The sequence below is a fragment of the Gekko japonicus genome, unplaced genomic scaffold (genome assembly GCF_001447785.1).
Source record: "Gekko japonicus isolate JY-2015 unplaced genomic scaffold, Gekko_japonicus_V1.1 scaffold62, whole genome shotgun sequence".
NCBI lineage: Eukaryota > Metazoa > Chordata > Lepidosauria > Squamata > Gekkonidae > Gekko > Gekko japonicus.
The window spans coordinates 1,380,577-1,397,266 of record NW_015166419.1 but is presented as its reverse complement, the minus strand read 5'-3'; the positions used below and the strand labels follow the sequence as shown (position 1 = coordinate 1,397,266).

At 47.1% G+C, this 16,690-nt stretch overlaps 1 protein-coding gene across 1 annotated transcript in view; it reads left to right on the top strand.

The window, feature by feature from the left end:
- Positions 1-6,881: 6,881 nt before the first annotated feature.
- The window catches only part of PAFAH2 (platelet-activating factor acetylhydrolase 2), a 28,792-nt gene continuing 18,983 nt past the window's right edge, over positions 6,882-16,690 (top strand). The window contains exons 1-4 of the mRNA XM_015411625.1: positions 6,882-7,065; positions 10,566-10,716; positions 11,050-11,146; positions 14,337-14,405. Of these exons, the coding sequence (XP_015267111.1) occupies positions 6,976-7,065; positions 10,566-10,716; positions 11,050-11,146; positions 14,337-14,405 (407 nt within the window). The 5' untranslated portion in view covers positions 6,882-6,975. The remainder of the gene's footprint in view (positions 7,066-10,565; positions 10,717-11,049; positions 11,147-14,336; positions 14,406-16,690) is intronic.

Below are 16,690 nucleotides of genomic sequence, written 5' to 3'. Positions count from 1 at the left end.
TGGCCTTTCCTTGCTTCCTTGGGCTACCCCCTCCCTTTGTTATTGTGCAAAGCGGGGGAGACTATGTGGTCAGAGCGCAACACAGATTAGTACCCCAAATAAAGTAATTTATTTAACTATTTACACAATTATGGCGCGCACACACACTAAATGAATCAGGCAGAACTGTAGGAGTAAGCACACACTATGAATCAACAGAGCATAAATCAACAGGGGTTAAACACAATCCTCTTTCTCTACACACAGTACTCTCTACCTCTGGAGGTTGTGGGCTCAGGATAGGATCTCTCCTTGGACCGGCCTCTGGCTCTGCTTTAGCCTCTCTCTCTTGCCCAAGAGAGCAGGGAAACTTCCATTCATTCCCCAGTCCAGCCAACTGTGGAGTGGCTGAATTTCTGCTGCCTCCCAGGGTTCCCCCACGTCTGTGGCTTGTGGTCTGGACAGCCTCATCAGCACAGGCAGCAGGAGCGTTTCCTAACCTCCTGTAGGACGAAAACTGCCTCCTCCCTGGATGGGCTGGAGTCTGTATTGATGCTGCCCTGCCCCTTGGGAAAGTCCCTCTTTTCCCGCACTTTTTGGCCTTGGGGCAGCTGGGAACTATAGGCCAGCAGATGAGGAAGCCCCATTCAACCCAGTGAGTGATACCCCTGCAGGCCCCTCTCTGGAACTACAGCTCAATTAAACCTTATGGGGGAACATTTTAAACAAACAACCACATGGCAGCCATCTTACAAACACAGGTAACTGCCATTTCGTTACACCTACCAACAGCCACTGAGGGAAAAGTTACTCCCACACAGGAGGCAAGCAGGAGAAGCGTCTTCGTCAAGCGAGAAAGCCGTTTGCCAGTAATTCTGACAGGGCACAGTGGCTGAAGGGGGAGTGGGCGGGGAAGAGGAGCAGACCCAGCACCCGGCCAATGGCACATGAGTACTCTTGAGTGGCGGCTGATGGGCCAATGGCTGAGGGAGCGCATTGCACAGCCAATGGGAGAGCTGCAAAGTGCCACCCCAAAACACAATTATTATATATAGAGAAGAGATATCCTGGGGCCAAAGTTCAAAAGGGTCAGCTCCAGCCTAGGAATGCCATCTTTCCGGTGGGGCCTGGAGATCTCCTGGAATTACAACTGATCTCCAGACAACATAGAGCAATTTGTTTATAATTTGCCTGTCTTGCTGAGACTTGAGGCAGATTATGCAATAAAAAAACCCATAGAAACAATATACAGCAAACAATGTAGCAGAAACATTGATACAAACAACACAATCAAATATACAGCAAACAATGCAATAAGAACTGGATTACTATATTTATATCTGTTGCTGGGCTCTTGCTGGGCAGTCAGTCCGACTCTACCCCAGATGACCTGGAGCGGGCGCTTCAGGACGTGGCGGGCTGGCTTAGGCTGAGCCGATTGAAACTGCATCCAACGAAGACGGAGCTCCTGTGCCTGAGTTGGAGCGGCTCGGGGGTAGAGATCCCACTACCAACCTTCGATGGGGCGCCATTGGTGCCAGCGCCGAGGGTCAGGTGTTTGGGAGTGCTCTTGGATGCCGCCTTAACTATGGAGGCCCAGGTAGCAGCCACTGCCAAGTCAGCCTTTTATCATCTGTGGCTGATTAGGCAGTTGGTCCCCTTCCTCGAACGCAATGACCTGGCAACAGTGATCCATGCTATGGTCACCTCGAGGTTAGACTACTGCAATGCTCTCTACATGGGACTGCCCTTGTCCCAACTCCGGAAGCTGCAGCTGGTGCAAAATGCGGCAGCCAGGGTGTTAATGGGTCTCTCCATAAGAGATCACATCCAGCCTGTGCTGAAGGCATTGCACTGGCTGCCTATAGCATACCGGCTTTGTTTCAAGTTGCTGGTTTTGACCTTTAAAGCCCTATATGGTCAGGGGGCTGTCTACCTGACCTTTCCCCATATGTGCCCCAGAGAGTACTGAGGTCAGGGTCACAAAACCGCCTGACCCTTCCTGGCCCAAAAGATGCCAGACTGACTATTACTAGAGCCAGGGCTTTCTTAGTGGCGGCTCCACACTGGTGGAATGAGCTCCTGGAGGACATCAGGGCCCTGCAGGACCTTCTACAGTTCCGCAGGGCCTGTAAAACGGAGCTCTTCCACCAGGCCTTCGATTAGGAGCCGCCACTGACAGCCTTTGTACATCGAACATCTTATAGCCCTATGAAACAACGCCGGATATGGCCTTTCCCCATTGGACCATGTACAGAAATTCCCGCCATCTGTTTATAGCAGCACTTTATGTAACTGTTCTTATTGTAATTTTAGTGTATTTATTGGTTTTATTGTATTTTAACTGTGTAAGCCACCTTGAGCCAGTTCATACCGGTAAGGCGGGATACAAATGGAAAGCAAATAAATAAATAACAAAATCAGCAAATGTCCTAGGAAATCCCTATTGGGTGTCCCCACAATTTCACCTCTGTGCATCCAAAGGGGGGCAGTAGCAGCCCACCTTAGATGACATGCAGGATATACTTTAAGAGCTTCCTGGCATAAGCTAATGTTGAAAACGGAATGCAAGGTGACTTTTGAACTATAAGGTTTGTATTGGTTTTTATTGCCTGACTTGGAGGAGAAGGAGAAGGAGGAGGGTAGTTCTTCCCGTTAGCAGAATGCCAGAAGAACAGACAAGGAAATTTGCTATTGGTCAGCCCTGGAGGAAGACCAAAAAGGTTCCAGTGCAATGTGCTGCTTTTGCCAAGGATGGTTCCTATGTGTTGCTTCTCTTAAACTGCTGCCCCTATCTTCATTCCTGTTTTGCCTTCGGTGGATGCCTTGTTTAATTGTTGTTGTCCGTTCCCAGTTTCCTTCCCAGTTTCTCTACAAGTTAGTTGAAAAGTACTCGAGACGTTGAGTGATTCAGCAGAGAGTACTTTATTAGATCAGAACGAAGACAAAGGAAACCATCTCGCAGGCCGGTTTATATGCGTTCAGAAAACCCGCCACCAGGCTATTTACAGTAACCGGGCGACCATTGGTCTCCCGGCTGGGAAGCTAGCCCTTTTGATTGGACCGGCTAGGATCCTTCGGATCCTTTGTCTTTCGGCTGATGCTACAGATAAATTGTGCCTGGCCTGCCCGGGCAAGTCCGGGCATGTCAGGCTGAATGCCTTGCATGTGGTAATGGCGGCAGTACATTACATTAGTATTCGAAGTAAGAAAATTAATGTATCTTGTCTGTACTGCATACAAATGCTAAAGCACCATGCTGGCCATCTCATCCCCTCCAGCTGCTGAGTCCAGTTCTGGGCACCACTCTTAAAAAAAAAAAATAGGGATGGGCTGAGAGGAGCACAACAAAGGAGGTTTGAGGTCTAGAATACAATTCCAGTGAAGAGAGGTTGAAGGAACTGGGTAGGGTTAGCTGGGAGAAGAGGGGGAGACGGGATTTTACTCTTGAGACACGTAACAGCTGTCCCATGGAAGACAGCAAAGTTCTCTGCTGCTCCACAGGGCTAGACTAGATAATGTGGGCTTAAATCACAGGAGAGAGGGTGGGTAGATTTCAGGAGGCATCTTCTGTTGGAACCAGTTCCAGATGGGTGGCTCTGTTAGTTTGTAGCAGCAAAGTAAAACAGGAGGCCGGCAGCACCTTAGAGATGAGACGTTCCACCAGGCAATGGTTCATCATTGAGCCTGGCCTCCTCCATCTCTTTTCACCCTATGGGGTAGGATATAAATTGGCTTCAAGCGCCATCTGGAATAGTTTGGAATTGTATTGGTTTTATTGTTTTTAACTGTTCTAGTCTGATTCTAAATGTACTAATGAAATGTTGTTCACCGCTGTGAGCCTCAAAGGGGGGAGGACAGCCTAAAAAACAAACAAATAAATAATAAATAAATAAGTCAGAAATAATAATAATAACAACAATAATATCTTTCGATTTATTAATCGCTCAATCCTGCAGAGCTGCTGGCTCTGAGAGATTTACAGTTACACATATTCACACGGGACTAACAATGATTCATAGGGGTAAAGGAGGACAACATATAAATCTTTTTTTTGTCACACATGTTTTGCAGCCGACGGGGATTTTGTTCAGCTGTAGGCTTAGATGTGTTCCAGACGGCATTCACTCGGCTTGGCTTGATGACGTCAGCTTTTTCCAGGACTGCTTCAAGTCCCAGCGCCACACTGCCACCGCCTGGCCGGATCGGCCCATCGCAGGCTTCTTGATGCCGAGGAGATCTTTCCAGGCTTCCGAGCTTCCGAGCTGGACATTCCATTTCGCTAACACCTCCCCCCACCGGGGGGGTTTAGTGTGCCCACCCTCTCTAAGGAGTGGTACCCATTTTATCTACTCGCCAAAGCTTTCGAACCGCTGGGTGGACGGCGAGCTGGTTCTTTCTTCAAGCAGAGGCTGCACAGCCAACTGTCAGAAGTGCTCTCTTAGGGTTGCCAACTTCAAATTAAGAAATTCCTGGAATTTGGGGGTGGTACCTGGGGATGGTGGTGTTTGGGAAGGGGGGGGGAGCTTAGTGAGGGCCTGATGCCATACAGGCTGACCTCCAAAGCAGCCATTTTCTCTAGAGGAACTGATATCTGTAAGTTGGAGATCAGCGATAATTCTGGGAGAACTACAGGCTCCACCTGGAGATTGGCAACATTGGGTTTTGGATTTCCTACATTCACAGTGGTGGGAGGATGAGACTAAGTGGCCTATGAGGATCCCTCCAACGCTAGGAAGAATACTTTGTAGTGTATGTGTAGCATATTGTAGGGGAAGTCTTTTCTCTTTAACCAAAAGAACAAATACTGTCTTGATGCTGAAATTACTGGAGGGTGAACTAGCATGGGACATATGCATCCTATTCAGCAAAGGTATAATAGTAGGAAAGGAGAGGAGACTTGAGGGGTGACCTTTGGAATGCCAATAGAATTACAAGCTTTATATAATGTAGTGGAGTTCCAGGCATAGCACAGTGAAATCAGCTCAAGTTTATTGATTACATCAGAACTAAAGATACACTGGCTGGTCTGAGGCCGGCTTATATGCATGAACACTAGGGCTGCCAAATCCCCCCGGGGGGCGGAAAATCCTCCGCCCCAGACGCCGGGGAATCGGGGCCTGGGGGGACCCCCGCCCCGGCGTGCGCATCACAGGGCAGTGATGTCATGACGCCAGGCACGCTATGGTTTTCACTTGTATGGTCATGGCCCCGCCCCCAGCGTGCCCGGCGTCATGACATCATTGCCCTGTGATGCGAATGCGGCGTGCGCGCGCAAAGCGCACCCCCGCGAGCGCCCCCAGGAGTCCCCCGCCGGTGAGGTAAGTCACAGTTGGCAACCCTAATGAACACACTCACACCCAACACACACCCAATTCCCGTGATAGGCTGTATTTACAAGACCCAGTCTATGATAGGTCTATATCAGAATCCGGGCAGCCTTACTTGTGTGCACATCCATAGTGGCTATTGTTTTAGGGACCGAAGTTCTGCTCGACCATATGGCCTGGCTAGTGCCGCCGCGGCCATCTTAATACATAACACTTTCATTTGAAATGTAATCAATTAGTTTCTACTGCTGCTTCCAAGCATACCAGAGGTACAGTCTGATACCACCAAACATAATTTTCACACCCTGTTTTTTCACACCCTGTTTTTTCTCAACATAATTTTCACACCCTGTTTTTTCTCCAATTTCATTTCTTAACTATATCGTTTTTCCCCATCAAGGGGAAACGTTGGGAGAAAAAAAAACAGAGAACAACCACTGACCAGCAAAGATATTGTCTGTAAAGGGGAAAGGGGACACACGATGTAGTTAAAGAGGTTGGGCAGAAGCAAAAATCCTCCCCTCCTGTGTCCATTGAAGTCAGCTAAGGAACTTTGGTTCTTAATACCCTGGCCCAAAAGGTGTGTTTTTCTCCCCTCCCCCAACATCCAACTGGATGAAGAGTTCTGGAGAAGGTGTAATCCTGCACCATCTGTTTGTGATTGGAAGAAGTACGAAAGCTTATACCGTGAATAAAACTTTGTTGGTCTTAAAGGAGCCACGGAACTTTGTTCTGTTGTCTTGTTTGGTGTTTATAAAAGTATTGCATGGCGGCAGAGGGATGGATTTTGATAGGGCACAGCAGCCCACTTTTTAAAAAGCATGCTCTGATTTCTGTGAAATGTGTGCAACGAATGAGCCTTAGGTAACCGGCACTGAGATGTCTGGAAGCACCTCTACGGCCTCAGCTTAGACCTCCCCGCCACCCACTGAAGTGTTTTGTTTTTCTCCCCCCCCCTTTTTAATTTTTATTTATAGTTGTCAATAATATAATAAACATATAAATACAAGCATGATAATAAATATCTATAATATAACATTGATTTTCGAATGTTACATATGAATAATCTTATTTTATAATAGTATTCATAAAAATTAAAAACAATTACAACAACAATTATAACTTTTCTACATAACTAAAACAAACTATCATTAAACCAATTATTATATATTGTTATAGGTTTTCAGGTGAGTTAAAATATGGCAATTATTTCCTTATATCTCTGTGGTATAGTGGAGACTGGAATAATAGATTTTGAGAGTGCTACTTCTATGAAATCTACCCATTTGGAATAAAACAAAGATTGTTTTTGAAAGCTGTTAGCAGTTGGCATTGATGTCGTTATTTTTTCTAAAGTATAGTGTTCCCACACTTTCACATACCATTGGTGTAATGTTAAGGAAGCTGAGCTAACCGTTTTTCTTCCCTTGCAAAAACTTTCTCGCAGCTCCGGCCTAACTCCTCCCCCAGCACCCGAACAAAGTCGACAGCACCAATGGCCGGAGGAGTGCGCAGATCCCAGCTTCCTGAGACAAAGGTTGCTTTGCGCAAGAGGAGCCCAAGGAGGAAGTGAAACTGACGACGTCCCTCTTTTCTTACGCGTCTTGAAGCAGCTCTTTTGCAAGCTGTGCCTTGGATTCCAGACTCTGCAGCGGAAGGAGAGGAGATGGGGGTGACCTACTCCTTAGGTCTGCCCCATGGGAAGGGGCCACACGCCGTCGGCTGCACGGATGTGATGGTGGGACAGAGCCCAAAGGTACAGTGCTGTTACAGCCATCCCGTGGGAAGGGGTGGTGTGAACTTGGAACGGGGTGGAGGAGCTCCAGGAGGATCGGTAAAGAGAGATGGGCCTTCTGTCTGGGAGTTCTTGCTCCCGGGAAGCTGGTGGCGAAGGTTGTGTCCTGTAAGGGCTCAGAGGGTAGGCCTCAGCCAGAAAGTCCCTGGTTTGAGTTTTCTTTCTGGCAGCAGCTCCCTAGGGAACCACAGTTTCTTTGCTACAACCACTTGTTGTGTTACTAGTGTAAAGGTAAAGGTTCCCTTGCTCGAAAGCCAGTCGAATCCGACTCTAGGGTTGCGGTGCTCATCTCCGTTTCAAAGCCGAAGAGCCAGCGCTGTCCAAAGATGTTTCTGTGGTCATGTGGCCGGCATGACTAAACACCAAGGCGCACGAAACACTGTTACCTTCCCACCGAAGTGGTACCTATTTATCTACTTGCAATTTCTTGCTTTCGAACTGCTAGGTTGGCAGGAGCTGGAACTAGAAACGGGAGCTCACTCCGTCATGCAGCACCCGGGTCTCGAACTGCTGAACTACCGACCTTCCACAGTCTGCAGTTCAACGTCTTAACCACTTGAGCCACCGCAGTTCCATGTTACTAGTGTAGATGAAGATGAAGACAAATGTCATGAATCTGCTGGTGTGGTGTAGAGGTTAGAGTGCTGGGCTCAGATCAGGGAGGCTCAGTTCAAATCTTCACTTGAGTCATAAGACTCACTTGTGTATTTTGGATTAGTCTTGGACTAGTAGTATCCTCTCAGCCTTACCTCCTTCATAGGGTTAATACTAAGATACAGTGGGGAAGGGCAAATCATGTATAATACTCTGGGCTCTTTGGAGAAATGACAGGATAATATTCTGCTAGATAGATATTTCAAGCTAACTTTTTATGTAGCTTGGATGGCTCTCCCTTCCCCATGTTATCTTCACAACAGTACTATGAGGTAGGTCAGTCATTCCAAATGCCGCTGGAATAAATTTTTGTTGATATTTAAGGTTCCAATATGTGAATGAAATGACAGGAAAAGATTTTGCATGGAACTAAAAGGCTTCTTAGAGGTGTTTTGCAGAAAGGGACATAATATAGGGAACAGCTGCCAGGAATCCAAGTGTAAAAGATGCAGGCTGATGCCAGTACACTAAAGCAATCGCACAGGTTGCTCCTGTGTGTATTTATGATTTATTGACCATGTGTGAGGCATTTCCTAATAAGACTCGCAAAAACAGCCAGTATTTGGGCTGCAGAAACTTTATGGGTTACTATTGGGGCAGGCTGACCATTTAACTGACAGGGAAATTTCCCAGTGGGCCACTGACCTAAAGGGCCACTGGTGAACAGGTGTACAAACAAGTCTGCCAGCAGCCTGGGGACCACTTTGCTCTGATCATCAGCAGTAGTAATTGGTGTCAGCTCACCCACTGCCTTCTTTACTGCTCTCAGTTTGACAGAGGAAGCCATGGATGAGTTAATGCCCATCACCGGAACTGCTCCGCTGAGCGGTCCCTGCAGCCCTGGCTTGTAGGGCCACAAGGGCTGCTCAGGCTCCTGATTATTAATCAACATGTCAGTTAACATTAATGCTCCTGATTATTAATCAACATGTCAGTTAACATTAATGCTGAAAATGGTATGGTTTCAGTGGCACAAATCTGGTACAGTCTCTTAATTGATCCCTTGATCTGAATGTTGATGTAGTTTAGCTCTTGTAAGTGACTGCCCCTTCCTGTGGCACTGCAGGGAAACTGGTCTGTCTGAAAGCACCCCCTCTAGCTGGATGCCTCCCAGCATGTTTACTTTGACAGCAGTTCCTGTGGGATCCAGTGGAGTTTCATCCCCAGTAAAAGGCCCGCCTGTGTGGGCTTCCTCAGCAGTAAGTTTTGCTGAGTTAGCTGGAGCTTCTTCCCAAGCGAGTGGTTTGTTTGTTTTTTAGCTTGTGATTTGTGTTGTCCCCTGGCCAATCTGTCAGCTGGGAAAACCAGATCAGACAGATGTGTGGACCAGAACAGTTTGCACAAGCAATGATCAGGAGACATGCACTACATACCCACGTCACAACTGGTGTGAATAAAGAGCCAGTGTGTGTGTGTGTGTGTGTGTGTGTGTGTGTGTGTGTGTGTGTTCATTCGTCTGTTTTGTTGCTGGACAGAGTTCACAAATAGGGTTTGTACCATAATGACTTGAGACTGAGGTATTAACCAGAAGGTCCCCAGTTCAACTCTCAGAGAGAGTCTTCTCCCTGCCAGCTTTGTATTAGAAAGAAGGGGGGATGTGGCTGAGAGACAGAACATCCGCTTTGCCTGCAGAAGGTCCCAGGTTTAATACCCAGCATCGCCAGTTCAATAGAGCAGGTAGTAAGTTGAAAGACTTCCACTTGAGATCCTGGAGAGCCAATCAGAGTAGAAAAGACCCAGCATCTGACTTGGTAGAAGGCAACTTCACAGGTTTCCGGAAACTAGTACCTCCGAGGTACTAGTTTTTTTGCCGCGCGTCTTCGGCGGGAAGCCTCGGTTGAGCCACGGGAGCGCTACACTTCCCAGATGTGCAGGTGAGATCGCGCCCGGAAAATCCACCTATCTTCCGTCTCTCTGGCCTGGCTAATGTTCCGTGTGACCGCAGCCCATGTTGGTGAAAATCAACAACTGAAAAGGGCTGTTGTATGGGCCTCCTGATATGAGTGGTCACCATGTAGTCTGGAAGGGGAAGCCCATGTACTTTCATCCTTGGTACAGGCAAACCAGATTTTCAGACTAAATAGCAATTGCATATATTGGGGGGAATCACATGTAGCACATTATTCACATACATGTAGTGACACATAACCATCTGAAAAGGGATTACAGTAGAGCAATGAGTGGATGTAGCCTAGGGATCTGATTCGGAAGAAATTACCCATCCTCCTCCCTGTGCCCGTGATATTTTAGGCAGGATCCAGCCATTGTCTTAAAGTAAATACATAGATATATTATATGCATAGAATAACATAATGCCAATAACAATACAAATGTACCTCTTACAAGAAGACGGTGCAGGTAAACAAACCAAGAGTTAGATGCAGTTTCTGACGTCAGAATTCATAAAACAAACAGAGAAGTATGGGGAAGGGCTGTGGCTCAGTGAAAGAGCCTCTGCTTTGCATGCAGAAAGTCCCAGGTTCAGTCTCTGGCATTTCCACTTAAAAAGGACCAAGCAGTAGGTGATGTGAAAGACCTTTGCCTGAAAGCCTGGAAAACTGCTGCCAGACTGAGTAGGCAATACTGACCTTGACGGACCAATGGCTTAATTCAGTATAAGGCAGCTTCGTGTGTGTGTGTGTGTGTTCAAGTAAGGTTTAATTAAGCTTCTGTCTCTCACACATACCAATTCAGTTAGTATGCACGCATACACACATGCACCCTGCATGTGAGATGTGCAAAGCACAGGGTAATGCATGCCACAAGTGTTGTGTCTGTGCTGCAGCTTGTCTTTTTCTCCTCCTCAGGGTCTCTTCTTCCGCTTGTTCTATCCCTGCATTTCACAAGAGGGGGCAGAACAGCCCTCCTGGATCCCCCGCTATGAATATTACTGTGGACTAGCTGACTACATGAACATGAACCGGAAATGGTGCGCCCCGTTGCTCAGCATGACCTTTGGTAAGAGAGTTTCCAGCTGCCAGGGCTTCTTAGTACGGGGACATTGTATGCATGTTCCACCAGATGTTTTTGCTTAAAAACCTTAGGGACTGGAACCTTGAGGAAATGTCAAAACACCAGAATTCTACTCCACTCTCCTGCACTGCCTGGAGAATACCAAAGGGGGTGCCCATAACTCTGAACTCATTCTGAAGAAACCACAAAGAACAAATAAGAGAAATGAGGGCTCTTTTCTTTAGAAAATGTTGCAATCCCATAAGAACCAAGAGGCAAAGCGTTAGCCCTGAACAGCTGGCCTTGTCCTAGTGTCATGTGTCATTTTGTTTTCCGCAGGGTCATGTCGAATCCCTGTGAGCTGGGACGCCCCTATGAAATCAAGCAACAACAAGTACCCCTTGATCATATTCTCACATGGGCTAGGAGCCTTCCGGTAAGTGTCTTGCCCTGATTGCAGAAGACTGATATAATAAAAATCTTCTGCATATAGGGAAAACTTTCTTCTATGTGGGCGGGGTGGAAAGAGAGGGGCCATCTGGAAAAACAACTAGACATGCACGCACAGCCTAAGTGGTTCACAAGGGCTGGAAACTTCTAAAGCTGAGATGGCTTGACATTGGAGGACAGTTCTGCACTCAGTAGTCCTGTTGTGTACCCTTCACATGAAAGTATAAGAAGCCGCCTCGTAACTAAGGCAGGCCAGCAGTTCCTTTAGCCCTAGACAGTCAGTGTGACTGGCAGCATCTCTCCAGAGGAAAAAGTCTGAGGTTAAGTGAGAATCCCCACACGGCCGAGAAACTCGTCAGGTGACCTTGGTCCAATCTCACAGTCTCAATTTATCTCACGGTGTTGTTGTGAGGATAACATGGTAAATGGAGAGCCGTGTATACCATCCCGAGCTTTTGGAGGATCTTGGTTTGGGTGTAGGGAGTGTCACATACATGTTCTTGTTTTCATCTGTGCAACGGCGGAAGCGTGTTACTCCTTGATGCATAAATGATGGGAAAACATGCAGATTTGCTTAATGTGTGACTCACATTGCAGCGCTTGGCTCTCCCTGGGTCTGAGGTTTGAATGGGAGAGGGGACGGTGTGGTGCAGAATGTACCTGGACACGCAGTCAAATCCTGCAGATCTGTGCCATGGGTGGAGGTGCTTTCCACCTGTGGAAGAAAGAGTGGGATGCTCCTTCTGCTGGAGGAGGGCGCCTCTGCTAGTGGGATAAATTTGCCATGGCTTTTCTGCTGTAAAGTGCCTGCAACGGGCACCCTCAATGAGATGGCCATTTGTGGGCAGTCCCTTTGATTAAGAATGGCCATCTGTTTCGAGACCTGTTTAATGGCTGCCTTGGAGGTGAGAGATCCCAAATCCTGTTAGAAATCCTCTCAGCCATCCAGCCCCCCTCCCCCAAATCCTTATGAGCTCATTTAAACAGCGCCGAAGGATAAGTATCCTCTAGAGTGGCTTAGTGTGCAGATGCCATAATATATTTTGAAGTGGTAATGTAATGATATCCGTGGGTTTCCTGCTGGCCAGGGCTATTTTTGGGCAGGAACGCACAGGAACGGCGTTCCGGCTGGCTCCCGAGTTGGCCACCCCCAGCATGAACTAATTAGCATAATAGGCCACACCCAACGGCAGAAACTCATTAGGATTGGCTACGTTAGGGGTGTGTGGCCTAACATGCAAAGGAGTTCCTGCTACAAGAAAAGCCCTGGGTTTTGACAACAAACAAGGTAAACAGAATAACAAGCAAAAGGTGGGTGTGGCTGGATGAGCACATTTCTGGTAACATGGGGGTGCGGCCTAATATGCTAATGAGTTGTGTTGTCAGGGGTGTGGCCTAATAAGCTTATGAGTTTCTGCTGTTGGGTGTGGTCTATTATGCTAAGGAGTTCCTGCTGGACTTTTTCTACAAAAAGAGCCTTGCTGCTGGCAAGGAACATGCAGTTTAAAAAAGGCAACAAGAGGAGCAGAAAAGAGAGAAGAAAGGGACTCCAGGATAGGGAGGGATTAATGGGAACGGGCCAAAGTTATCTGTGCCTAAAATTTAGTAATGAAAGTTAAGGGGTGCTGGAGGTTGTAGCTTTCTTTCTTTCTTTCTTTGATTTATATCTCGCCCTCGCCACCAAGGCAGGCTCAGGGCGGCTAACAAGGCCATATTGGCTTAATAAATTAAAAAAAACAATAAAACTATTAAAACAAATTAAAAACAATTCAGATCGTTTAAAATACAACTTACGTAAGATGGCAAAGTTGTCCAATTGACCACCATAAGAGAAAACAGCGACTGGCATCTAGTTCTTTAGCGTTTTGTTCTGTAGTAAGAGGGCATAGATATTAAACAGGTGGCCAAAGTAATTTGAAAAGATAGATTTCATGGCTTGATGGTAGGCCATTAGGTGTGGCCTCTTACCTGAACGCTTGGCGGAAGAGCTCCATGTTACAGGCCCTGCAGAATTTTAATAAGTCCCGCAGGGCCCTGATGTCTTCCAGGAGTTCATTCCAGCCACAGAAAAGGCCTTAGCCCTAGTTGAGGCCAGCTTGGCATCTTTCATGCCAGGGAGAACAAGAGGGTTTTGCGAACCTGACTGCAGTACTCTCTGGGGAACATGTGGGGAAAGGCGGTCCCTCAGGTATGCTGGACCGACCCTGGCCATGTAGGGCTTTAAAGGTAACGACCAGCACTTTGAAGCGAATCCGGTATGCTATAGGTAGTCAGTGCAGGGCTTTCAGTGCAGGCTGAATGTACTTTCTAAGAGGGAGGCCCAATAACAGCCTGGCTGGCATGTCCTGCACTAGCTGTAGCTTCCAGATTTGGGATAAGGGCAGCCCCATGTAGAGAGCATTGCAGTAGTCTAGCCTCAAGGTGACCATTGCATGGATCACCGTTGCCAGGTCATCATATTCAAAAAAAGGGAACCAGCTGCCTAATCAGCCTAAGATGGTAGAAGGCCGACTTGGTAGTGGCTGCTACCTGGGCCTCCATCGTTAAGGAGGCATCCAGGAGCACTCCCAAACTCCTAACCTCTGATGCTGGCACCAATGGCGCCCCATTGAAGGTCGGGAGCAGCATCCCTAACCTTGGGCTGCTCAGACACAGGACCTCCATCTTCGTCGGATTCAATTTCAGTCGGCTCAGCCTAAGTCACCTAGCCACGGCTTGTAACGCCAGGTCCAGATCTTCCAGTTTAGAGTCAGACCAGCTGCCCAACAACAGTTTTAGGTTGCAGGAGTGACGGGGTGTGACGAAGCAAGGGCAAGGGAACGAGGTTGCTGCCCCCATAAATCTACCGCCTGAGTCAGCCACCTCATTGGAGCATGTCAAGGGACAAGCCAAAGGCTATACAGGAAAAAATGGGTTCTAAGGAGGGATTTGGAAGGGCTAAAGGCATGCGTAATGATAAAACACTGTGAACAGTTGTACTTGAAAGACTGCACAATAGTTTGTCATTTTGGTCGGCCCTAATAGAAAGAGATGACACGGTTATGATTAATGGTAGCCTATTAATCAGTTTTTGGAAAGCTGCCAGCATGACCCAAACACAGCCCCCCCTCCCCCACCAGAGGAATTGCAGGAATGATTTGATGTTCTTTCTGTCTTTTCCACCCTTTGATTTTCAGAACTGTTTACTCTTCTATCTGTGCTGAAATGGCTTCTCGTGGGTTTCTGGTGATGGCACTTGAACACAGGTGAGAGAGTGAATCTTCTGAGAACAGGGAAGACTTCAGTCAGTTTGTGTGCTGCAAAAAGTCTTCATGGGATATACTGCGATTTTCCTTATGTGTGGTATGTCTGTCCTGAATCTGCTGGCTTCATTGGCAGTGGCACCCCAGCCAGAGTTTACCCATCTAAAGTCCATGGTCTTAGAAGTATATAGAACAAAGTTTGAGTCCAGTGGCACCCTTAAGACCAACGAAGTTTAATTCTGGGTATAAGCTTTACATGCACATGAAAGCTTATACCCAGAATTAAACTTTGCTGGACTTAAAGGTGCCACTGGACTCAAACTTTGTTCTGTTGCTTCAGACCAACATGGCTACCCCACCGGAATCCATCTTAGAAGTGTATAGCTCTCCTTAGCATTGCACTGTGGGTACCCCCTGAATTCCAGCTTTCTGGAAGAGTGAGGGGGAAAGACTTTTTTTCCCCCCCAGGCAGAGAGCCTTCCTGGTAACTTGCCCATGTTACAGGTGAGAGAAACTTACTTTGTGGGTTATTCATTCAGCAGTATATTAAATTGAGCATACTTGTATTCTTATCATTGTAGCACATTGCTGACCGGTGAAAAGGACAGATCCCTGCCCCAGGGAGCTTACAATTGATATTTAGACAGTGGAGAAAATGACAGATTAGGAAAGGTAAAGATAATTTCATGGCTGTATCTGTTCACGGGTTTGGCTGTGCAGTCCTAAGCATAGTTACATTGTTGTAAGTCCACTGAATAACTCTGCTTAGGGTTGCACTGAGAACCCCAGTGGTATCAGACGTGGAGGGCAATGTGTCCATTGAGATTGCTTTTCTCCCTGAACTTGTGCATAGTAGCTCAGATAGATAGTTCAGATAGTAGTTCAGTAGTTCTTCTCCTGCCTCCTCTTGTAGTTTTCCTCAACCCAACACATATCTTCATGACTGATGTTTAGTTTAGATGGTTCTTTCAGGTGCTGGTATGTTTTTGGGCTTTCCCCACACCCAGTATTTTCCTGCTACCTATTTTTACAGCAACTATTAATTATTTCATCCTATCCTCTCTGGTTGGACCTTAGCTGTTTGTGTGGTTTAATTTCATACTGCTGTTTTGGTCTGTCACAATTTCAATCAATCAATCAATCTACCTTTATTGGTATAACCTAGAGCATACAACTCAGTTTGCAAACTGTCACAATTTGATTTCTGTCTCTGAGAGTCACTGGCTTAACATTGAAGTGTTATGACAGGATTCACACCTAGCCTTTCTATCCCCCCCCCCATCTACATTTGAAAGATTCATGGCAGAATTCACTCTTCACTTTCACCCCAAACTCATTTTCCCTGTAACTAAGATTCCAGATATAATTTCGTTTCATACATCTGAAGAAGTGAGCTGTGATTCATGAAAGCTCATATTGAAATAAATGTTGTTAGTCTTTAAGCTGCCACTGGACTTTTGTTTTATTTTGCTACTAGGAATAAGGTCCGTTGTGGAAATAAATACAACGAGCTCTAGAAAGAGGCTCTGAGAGAGTGCCAAGGCCTTGGGCACTCAGCATCAATGTGCTGTGGCGACCACAGCAGGGTATAATGACACAGAGTCCACCATTTTCTCCAGAGGAACTGATCTCTGCTACCTGAAGAACAGTTGTAATTTTGAGTGATCTCCAGCCCTCACCTGAAGATTGGCAACAATTGTTACACAGGAGGAAATGACTGGTCTGGCGGGTGGAGACTATGGCATTGTACCTGTCTGAGGCCCCACCCTCCTCAAACCTCACCCTCTCCAGGCGCCACCCCTCAAATCTCCATGAATTTCCCAGAGGTGGCAACTCTATCTTCTTCCCAGCCAAGCATCAACCTGCCATTATCTGCCCCTCTGATTTCAGCTTTGCATCTCCTCCCCCCTCCCTCCTGGAGATCAGTTGTAATTCTGAGTGATTTCCACCTCTGAGATTGGGAACAGTGGTTCCCCAGAAGGTAATGGCTGGTTGGGAGGGTGGAGTCTATGACATTGTACCAGTCTGAGGTCCCACCCCTCCTCAAACCTCACCCTCTCCAGGTTCCATCCCTCAAATCTCCAGGAATTTCCCACCTGGAGTTGGCAATCCTATCTCCTTCCCAGCCAATCATCAACTGACCTTTATTTCCCCCTCTCTCTTCAACTTTCCATTTCCCCCCACACACATACCTGCAGCCTCTCCCATGCTCTGAAGCCCTGACTGCCAGAGTCCACCATTTTCTCTCCAGGGGAACTGATCTCTGCCATCTGGAGAGCAGTTGTAAT